The 10098-nt window shown below is 38.8% G+C and overlaps 1 protein-coding gene across 1 annotated transcript; it reads right to left on the bottom strand.

Moving 5' to 3' along the window:
* Positions 1 to 3218: 3218 nt before the first annotated feature.
* On the bottom strand, positions 3219 to 5842 carry LOC138898676 (intracellular protein transport protein USO1-like). The gene is made up of 3 exons (XM_070184757.1): positions 4265 to 5842; positions 3865 to 4116; positions 3219 to 3746 (listed from the first exon to the last, which is right to left on the bottom strand). Exons 1-3 carry the CDS (start codon positions 5840 to 5842, stop codon positions 3219 to 3221), a joined length of 2358 nt encoding a protein of 785 aa, XP_070040858.1.
* Between the last annotated feature and the right edge of the window lie 4256 nt (positions 5843 to 10098).

The following is a 10098-nucleotide window of genomic DNA, read 5'->3' as shown; positions in this document are numbered from 1 at the left end:
GAAAACTTAGTAGAAAAAGGAGTGTTACCTGTGGACATACGATCAAGAGAAGTCTTTGTTGAGTCAAGCTTCTCGGAACTATCAGTTGGATCTACTTTTGACCCCTTTTTCATAGGCGAGCTTGAAAATGCCTAATTTTCTTCTTTGTCAGCAGTACTCTGTTCATCCCCTTTTTCTGGCGAAGTAGGAGAAGGGATCTGGGCTACAAATCTTTTGGGAGTTGAGATTTTGTGACTCCTATGAGAACCAGAACTCGAGTGGGTAGGAGAGGAGATAGAATGTGGGGGTGACTCTGTCCTATGGTTTTGGTTTGCAGTGGTGTGGGGTGAAGAGTCTAATATGGGTGTATTAACAGGTGAGGACTCAATGGGGATGCCACTTGGAGTACTCGAGGTTGTTTGATTTTCATCCATGGTGAGAAGAAGAGAAGGGGTTTGGCAGTTTAAAAAGAGGCAGAAGAATGGGGTTTTTGAAATATGATAGGAGGAGTAGTGATAGTGATAGATGAATTTATGATGGATTAGGGACCGGTTAAGAAAGGGCGACAGTTTTGGGAGTCGAGTCAATTATTATTAACAGGTGAGATGTTTGGGTTCACAAGTCGTAACATGACGTGGCACTTGTTTTAACCGTTCAAAATTGTGCATGAGAGAACAAAGAAACTACTAACATGTGTCAGGAGAACCAGGTTCCCTGACTAATCTTGCATCTGTAAGCTTTGCCTTTTTTACCAGTGCGTACTGCATCAACTGCCTATTTGCTATGTAATCATCATGTGTGTCTACCTGTAACGGTATAGAGATGAGTTAGACTTTGTCAGAAAATACTTTTTAGCTAATTTTACCTGAACATGTCTTTCATAGCCAATCATCGGGACCAGGTTCTCATTTGGGCTTTATCAATCCCAGAGCCAGACAATTTCTTTCAAAATGTTCTCTACTCAGGGCCTTGGTAAATATGTCTGCAATCTGATCTTCTGTGCTACAGAATTTCATGCAAATGAGACCCTTTTCAACATTGTCTTTGAGGAAGTGATGACGCACGTCAATGTGCTTAGTTCTCTTATGTTGGACTGGATTTTTGGCCATATTGAGTGCACTTGTATTGTCGCATAGGAGAGACACACAATCTGAGAATACTCCAAAGTCTTCCAGTTGCTGCTTGATCCACAACAATTGAGCACAGCAAGAAGCAGCTGCTACATATTTCGCTTTTGCAGTTGAGAGTGCCACTGAGTTTTGCTTCCTTGTACCCCACGAGATTAGGCAAGAACTCAGGAAATGTGCCATTCCAGACGTGCTTTTCCTATCTACCAGATATCCTGCATAATCAGTGTCAGCATACCCAATAAGATCAAAGCTGTCACCTGAGGGATAGTAGAGAACCAGGTCATGCGTTCCTTTGAGATATCTCAATATTCTCTTGGCAGCCTTCAGATGAGATTCCTTTGGATTGGATTGAAACCTTGCACAAAAGACCATGATGAACACAATGTCTGGTCTGCTTGCAGTAAGATACAAGAGTGACCCTATGATCCCTCTATACATGGTCTGATTTACAAGGGAACCAAGTTCATCCATGTTTAGACGGGTAGCTGTGGCAATAGGGGTGTCAATGACTTTTGATGCTTCCATGTCAATCCTTCTCAGCAATTCCTTGATATATTTTTGCCGACTTATCAATGTTCCCTTCTGAGATTGCTTCACTTGAAGTCCTAGAAAGAAATTTAATTCACCCATCATACTCATCTCGAACTCACTCCCCATGAGTTTTGCAAATTCTTCACAAAGAGAGTCAGTTGTGGCTCCAAAAATGATATCGTCAACATATACCTGAACAATGAGCAGGTTCCTCCCTAGTTTCTTCAGAAAAAGAGTGTTATCAATTTTTTCTCTTGTAAATCCATTTTCTAGAAGGCATTTTGACAACCTTTCATGCCAAGACCGGTGAGCCTGCTTTAGCCCGTACAATGCCTTGTCCAGTTTGAACACATGCTCAGGATGCTCGTGACTCTCAAAACCAAGAGGCTGCTTGACATAGACTTCTTCTTTCAGATAACCATTTAGAAATGCACTTTTGACATCCATTTGGAACAGTGTGAACTCTATATGAGATGCAAAGGCGATAAGAATTCTAATGGCTTCCATTCGAGCAACCTGAGAAAATGTTTCATGATAATTGATCCCTTCTTCCTGATTGTAGCCTTGAACTACAAGCCTTGCCTTGTTTCTTATTGTATTTCCAAACTCATCAAGTTTGTTCCTGAATACCCACCTGGTTCCTATGATGGTTCAATCTGCAGGTCGAGGGACCAGGTGCCATACCTTGTTTCTTTCAAATTGATGCACCTCCTCTTGCATGGTTGTGATCCAGTCTGCATCTTTCAACGCTTCTTTAATGTTTTTGGGCTCTATTTGAGAAAGAAAGGCTGAGAAGGCAAGTGAATTTTTGGCTTTTGATCTGGTTTGAACACTTGAGTCAATAGGGGTGATTATGTTGTCTAGAGGATGTGAGCTTTTGTGCTTCTAGTTTGGTACCTGAATCTCATTTGTAGAGGACCCAGGAATATCTGACAGAGGTTCTTGGCCGCTTGTTACTTCAGCAAGTGGAGTACCTTGTACTGCATCAGCAACTCTATTTTCAGCTTCAATTGTTGTGATCGTGGGACCAGGTTCCTCTCCAATGGATGGAGATGTATTTGAATCATCTTTACTGGATTCCTTGACATTACTCATCATGTCTGCCTTTCCATTTGTCATGTCAATAACTTCACCTGGAATAGATAAAGGTTCTCCATCTTGGTCAACACGTATGTCCTTCTCACAGGAGAGGTGAGATTCATCAAAGATCACATGTATACTCTCTTCAACACATTGAGTCCTTTTGTTGTATACTTTGTAAGCTTTGCTTTGGGATGAGTATCCTAGAAAGATGCCTTCATCACTTTTGGCATCGAATTTTCCAAGAGCTTCATTTCTATTGTTGAGGACAAAATATTTACACCCAAAAGTCCTTAGATGTGTCAGTTTGGGCTTCCTTCCATTCAGCAACTCATATGGAGTCTTGTTCAGAAGGGACCTGATCAAGCACCTGTTCACCAAGTAGCAAGCAGTATTGACAGCTTCTGCCCAGAAATTCTTTGCGATCCCACTGTCAATCAACATTGTCCTTTCCATGTCTTCAAGAGTTCTATTTTTCCTCTCCACAACACCATTTTGTTAAGGTATTCTTGGAGCCGAAAAATTGTGAGTGATACTATTTTCAGTACAAAACTCATCAAATTTGGCATTGTTGAACTCCGTTCTATGATCAGACCTGATGCAAGCTACATTATTACCCATCTTCACTTGAATCCTTTTGACGAAAGCAAAAAACACTTCAAAGGTTTCATCTTTGGTTATGAGAAATAGAGTCCAGGTGAATCTGGAGTAATCGTCAACTATAACGAAGATATATTTCTTTCCTCCCCTGCTTTCCACCCTCATGAGTCCACATAGATCCATGTGAAGAAGATCAAGCGACTTTGAGGTGCTGACTTCCTTTTTGGGCTTGAATGAGGATCTGACTTGCTTGTCTTTTACACATGCATCACACACTTTGTGATCCTTGAAACACGACTTGGGCAGACCACGAACCAGGTCCTTCCTGTACAATTTTTTTAGCAACATGAAGCTTGCATGACCCAACCTCCTATGCCATAATTCAGCATCATCATCAATAGCACTTAGACAATTGAGATCACCATTCTGCAGACTCAAAATCAGTAACATAGATATTTTTGTATCTTTTTGCTACTAGCACCACCTCACCAGTCACTATGTTTGTGACTGTACATATTTTTGACACAAATTCCACCTTGTTTACCTTGTCACAGATCTGGGAAACACTTAGCAAGCTGTACTTCAATCCGTTCACGTAGTATAAATTTTTGATTGAGTGTGAGAGAGACTTCCCAATCCTTCCAACTCCCAGAATGTATCCTTTCTTGCCATTTCCAAATGATACACTCCCTCCTTGCACGACTTTAAGTGAAAGGAAATCATTTGTACTTCTAGTCATGTGCTTTGAGTAGCCACTATCCATGTACCATTGTAGGTTGTTTCCTTTCACTGTTTCCTGCACAAGAAAATCAGGAGTTAGACTTAGGAACCCAAACAAGTTTGGATCCCTTGTAATGAGGAAAAGGGTGAATAAGAAATCTTCTGGTCCAAGCAGGCATCATGTGTTTTTTATATGACGGACCGGGTTCTCTACCAGCAGTTACTTTTTTAGCGAACACTTTGTTTTTCTGTTGTGACTGAAATCTGGCCTTATAGTTTTCTTTAAAGTGCCCAGTGTTGCCACAGTGAGTGCAAAGATAATTATCAGGTACAGTAACATACTTTCTATGAGGGTTGTAGGGAATCTTTTCCCTCTGGAACCCAATCCCCTGCCTGTTTCCCCCATTGTTGGTGTACATGGCAGTGATAGCATCAGAGGACCAGGTCCACTTGAGTGATTTTTCAAGATCACTCTTCTCTCTTCCTAGTTCTTCATGAAGTTGTTTGTTTTTCTCAAGCTCAACACACAGACTAGACTTCACTGAATTTAACTCACTTTCAAGCTTAATGTGTGCCTCGCTTGAAACTTTCTTTCCCTTTTGAGAATTTTTAGGCCTACTCTCTATTTTAGGTTTTCCAATTGTTTCCTTCAAGTCCACTACCACTACTAATATATCATCTCTTTCATGCTCAATATTAGCAACTCTCTCAGCTAAGGCTTCTTTTTCCTTTCTTACATACTCAAAGGTCTCTTTTAGGTCTACCACAATGACCATTAGATCATCTCTTTCATGTTCTATATTTGCAATGTTTTCATCTAAGGCATCCTTCTCTTTCTTCAGGTTCTCAATTGTTTCCTTTAAATCAACAATAACGATTACTAAGTCAACCCTGGTTTGTTCTGCTTCTCCTAACTCCACAGTTAAAGCATCTTTATCATTTATAAGACTGTGATAAGCATTAATTAACACATTTGCCAAAGACATGAGTTTTTTAGGAGAATAAGATTTCAGATTTCTCTGAATATCTAGAAAATTTACCTCATCATCGTCGTCATCTTCATCATCATCAAACTGAGCCATCAAGGCAAATATTGAGTCATACTCAGTTGCTTCACTTTCCACTGCCATCATTGAACTATCACCATGATCATTTTCTTCTTCAGATTCGCTAGAGGAGTCTCCCCATGCAGCAAGAGCTTGCTTTACAACATTGCTAGTGGCATTCTTTCTCTTGAAGTGTTTATCAGGAACAGGGTTCCTCTTGCTTGCTTTGTTAAAGTTGTTTTTGTAATGATCTTGCTTTAAGAGAGGGCACTCCTTTATGAAGTGTCCTGGCTTTCCACATTTATTACAGAGGTCATAAATTTTTGACTTGCTAGAGTTTTCCCTTTTTGGAATGCCTGTATTCCTGCGAACCATCTTCTGGAATCTTCTTGTCAAGTAAGCCATATCACCATCCTCACCACTTGAATCATTGCTATCTGTCTTAAGGACCAGGTTCTTCTCCCTTTTGGGTTCTCTTCTTTCATTGTCCTTCTTCTTTTTCATTTCATATGTTTTCAGATTGCCAACAAGTTTATCTATTGTCAGTGTCTGCAATTCCTTCGCCTCTGCAATGGCGTTCACTTTGCTTTCCCAAGAACTGGGCAGAACACTAAGGATTTTCCTAACAATATTGTTTCTTGGAATAGTTTCACCAAGAGAGTGAAGCTCATTAATGATGGAGGTGAAGTGAGTGCGCATATCTTGGATGGATTCATCATCTTTCATCCTGAAGAGCTTGTATTCAGTTGTGAGCATATCGATCTTGGATTGCTTAACCTGTGTTGTTCCTTCGTGAGCTGTCTGAAGAGCCTCCCTGATTTCTTTTTGCTGATTGGCATGCCGATATCGTGTTATATTCATCAGGACCAATGCCAGAAACAAGAATTTTCTTTGCACGAAAGTTCTTTTCTATGGCCTTTCGATTAGCGTCATTGAATTCCTTCCTCGTCTTAGGAATAGCTATAGCTGGGTCGCCAAGATTCTTGGTGGGAACAAAGGGTCCATCACATATGACATCCCATAGCTCAGAATCTTCAGCCATGATAAAGTCGTGCATCCTAGTTTTCCACCATCTGTAATACTATCCATTGAACCTAGGTGGTCTGTAAGTAGACTGGCCTTCTTCAAAGTTTGGAGGAGCAGCCATGAGGATCCTTTCTAGGTGTTAACCTGATAGAAAGAACCTGCTCTGATGCCAATTGATAGAATATAAGGGTCCACCAAACTCTATAAAGAACCAGGTTCTCTATCAGTTTCACTTAGAACACACGCACACAGCAGTAAGTAGACGACAAGAGGAATTTTACGTGAAAAATTACCCGCTCAACGGGATTAAAAATCACGACCTACCCTTGTAGGATTTCAACTTCACTACTAAGCAACTTTTAGATTACAACCTATGCAACCTAGGAATTAACCTCTTAATCCCTTACTAACTTGTAATACTCTATTACAAGACACTTTGTAATAACTCTATTACAAAGACTTTACAACTCGACTAACTCTAGCCAAGACTCAAACACAAAGGTTTAAGGTTTACAAAGGGTTTCCTACAGAGTACTTTTGAACAAGCTAAGTAGGAAATATAATTTAAGAACTATTACAAAGTTACAACTCAACTAAGGACATACAATGACTTGTTATGGGAAACTGGTCCGTAGTAGTGTTGTTCTTTGTTCTTGATCACTTGAGAGTTGATTGCTTGATCAACAATCACCGTATGAGAGCTTCAATGATTTCTCTAAGAGAACAAGTGATTTGTTTTACCTTTCTTGATGTTTAATAATACATTTGTGACATCACTAGAATGATATAAGTAAGGTAGGTAAAAGACACACCCCATAAAGTTGAATGTTGTACTGTTTCTGCACTGTAGCATGTGCAGGCAGCAACTTTACAGCCGAGGTAGTTGACTTGTATTGTTTTCTCGGAAAGCGATAGTTATCTGTTCCCTCTGTTATTCCTATGACTCTGAAGAGTTGAAGTATATTCCAAGCTGGAGCCTTTCGATCTTAAGGTCTTGAGGATATGTAACTGGTTCCTTATCTGGTTCTTGGTAGTAAGTTTGTTAGATCATCAAAACATAAAAGCAAGGTAGTTGTAACCTATCAGCTGTCGTTTTAACCGCCATAGCCGCTATCCTTGTTTTCTTCTCTGCAATCTTATACCTCTCCCTATTCGTCCTCTTTTTCTCCTTGTTTTTGCCCTTCACTAACTTCATGTAAGCAGTTTTTTTGGCTTCCACTCTCCCTTGGACCTCTCCATTCCACCACTAATCCCCTCTATGTCCACCAAAGTTACCTTTCGTGATTCCTAATACATCTCTAGCGGTTTTCCTAATACAATTAGTTTTTCTAGTCCACATACTATATGCGACCCCACTAATCTCCCAAGCCACCATATCCATCAACTTCTCCTCCAACTCCTAAATTTTATCATTAGTCAATTTCCCCCCTCCCCAACCCAATCCATGGTTGGTCATAAAAGTCCTCTTTTTCCGCTTCCTTTTAATTTCTAAATACGTTACCAAGAGCTTATATTGGAAAAGTTTAAACAATGTGAGAAAAATTTTAGTCAAAGAAAAAGTGTTCTGATTGACTCTTCAATTAATTTGTTATTGTATAAATTGGAATAGAGGAGAGCTGGTATGGCACTTACATTTGAATATTTTGTTTCTTTTGATCTGATCATATCACAGTCTTACCTTTATATTAAGTTTAAAATCAAGAAACAATAATAATTATATCTCAATTCCAAGTAAGTTATGTTCCGCTACTTACTATATGAATTCGCGCAATGCATGTTCACAACAGCTAAAATCAGGAAATGAAGGAAAAAAGTCTCTGAAATTCAAAAGACAAGAAAGTTGGTTTGTGTCCAATTTTTAGGTTGTGTTTTTAAGTTTAGTGTATTTCTTATGCTCCTATGTAAACTGATTTTTTCAGTTCTATGTCAAATTTTCAGATATATAAATGATTAGACGTGTACTGATATATTTTAGTACCATGCTGGTAGAAATTTAAAAGTGAAAATTATAGTAAAAAATATTTTATAGCATCAACGAACACAAAGTAACAAATAAAATAGGATGGGAGAATCATTTTAATGCATTTGTCCTTACATGTTGCAACTGCCCTTATATGTCTAGCTGGATATGAATCATTAAAATAGTTAAAACTTCACAATAAAAGGTATTCATAATTTCAGGAGGAGAATTACTTTCACTGTTGAGTATAGGACCAGGGGTGATGAGTAGTGAACTTCCTCCAAAGATTGAGCACTTACATGAAGACTCAACAATAACAACAAAGCCTCATATACAGGAAGTTAGAGTTAGTTATATGAATTCTCATTGTTCATGTCGTCATCTTTATATTAAGACTCAAATGTATAATATTATATCAACAAATAAGCCGATGTATCTAAGAAATGAGGTAGATTTAGAGTGCTTCTGCTCAAACTGTCACAAGAAACATGTTGTAGTGATATTGTAGACTTCTCACACACTACACTCAAATTTACTAATTAAAGTTAAATAAACACTCAATCTTAGAGCTGTCTACACATAGCTCTTATGTTCTCACTTGTTGCCCGATGCCTTGAAGTCCCAAAGTCACCAATATATGTTGGAATCTTAGAGTTCACACTTTATGATCCTATTTGTGCAAATTATGAACACTTGAATAGATGATGGAAATACTGTGTCTGTTATTGAATGCCTCAATGGGTTTAAATACAAGTTACAATAGCCATCTTTCTAGAGTTTTATGTAAACCAAATAACTGACGAATCCTACTCTGAATACCTAACTATAATATCATATAATCTAAAAGATAAATGCAATCTAATCTAAAGAGATAAATACTAAAAACAAACTTATAACTAATAGTAACAAGGACTATTGATCTAATACACCCCACTCAAGTTAGGCTATGTGTCACTAAGCCTAACTTGAACAAATTGCGTTCAAAGGATGGTTTGGCTAGTGCTTTGGTGAGCATATCAGCTAGTTGGTTAGCAGAATGAACATGAACAACTCGAACCACCTTTTATTCAACATGGTTGCACACAAAATGAAAGTCCACCTCAATATATTTCATGCGACTGTGAAGGCCCGGATTCTCACTTAGATAAGTGATACCAATGTTATCACAGTAGATTGTAGGGGTATATCTGACAGGAATTTGCATCTCAAGCAATAGGTTTCTGACCCACAGTAGTTCGGCACGTGCATTGGCGACAACTCTATATTCAGCTTCAGTTGATGAGCGAGCTATATTCTTCTGCTTTTTAGAGGACCAACTGATATGATTTCTATCAAGAAAGAGAATATAACCAGATATGGAGGATATATCAGTGAGATCTTTAGCCCAGTCCGCATTAGAGTATATGCACAGATTGAAATCAAAATTTGGGGACACACGTAGGCCAAACTTGATCGTACCATGAAGGTACCTAAGAACTCGCTTCACAGCTTTCTAATGAAGATCAGATGGCGATTGCATAAATTGGGATAATTTATTAACTGCATAAGAAATGTCTGGCCTTGTAAAATACAAATATTGAAGTCTTCCCAGGACTCGACGGCAGCGAGTCACATCAGTTAATAGAGCCCTATCATTGAGTTTGAGCAACTCAGAAACACTCATCAGTGTGTTTGCGCTCTTACAATCGGCCATCAACTTATCATTCAGGATTTCATTGATATAAGTGGCTTGAGAGAGAATAATGTCATTAGAGTTTCGAACCACATTAACACCAAGAAAATAATTGAGATTTCCCAAATCTTTAATGGACAAGCGATAGGCAACAGAGGCTATAACTTTATTGACATTGATGGGGTTACTGCCGATCACTATTATGTCATCAACATGTACCAAAATAAACATAAAACCAACATGACTAATTCTGATGAATAATGAGTTATCAGATTCAGCCTTAGAAAATCCCATATGGGCAAGCTGGCCTTTGAGCACATTATACCCAGCCCGAGGCGCTTTCTTCAGGCCATA

This window comes from Nicotiana tomentosiformis, chromosome 9 (genome assembly GCF_000390325.3).
Source record: "Nicotiana tomentosiformis chromosome 9, ASM39032v3, whole genome shotgun sequence".
Taxonomy (NCBI): domain Eukaryota; kingdom Viridiplantae; phylum Streptophyta; class Magnoliopsida; order Solanales; family Solanaceae; genus Nicotiana; species Nicotiana tomentosiformis.
Note: the sequence above shows the minus strand (reverse complement) of the source record. Positions and strands in the feature narration are given on the sequence as shown.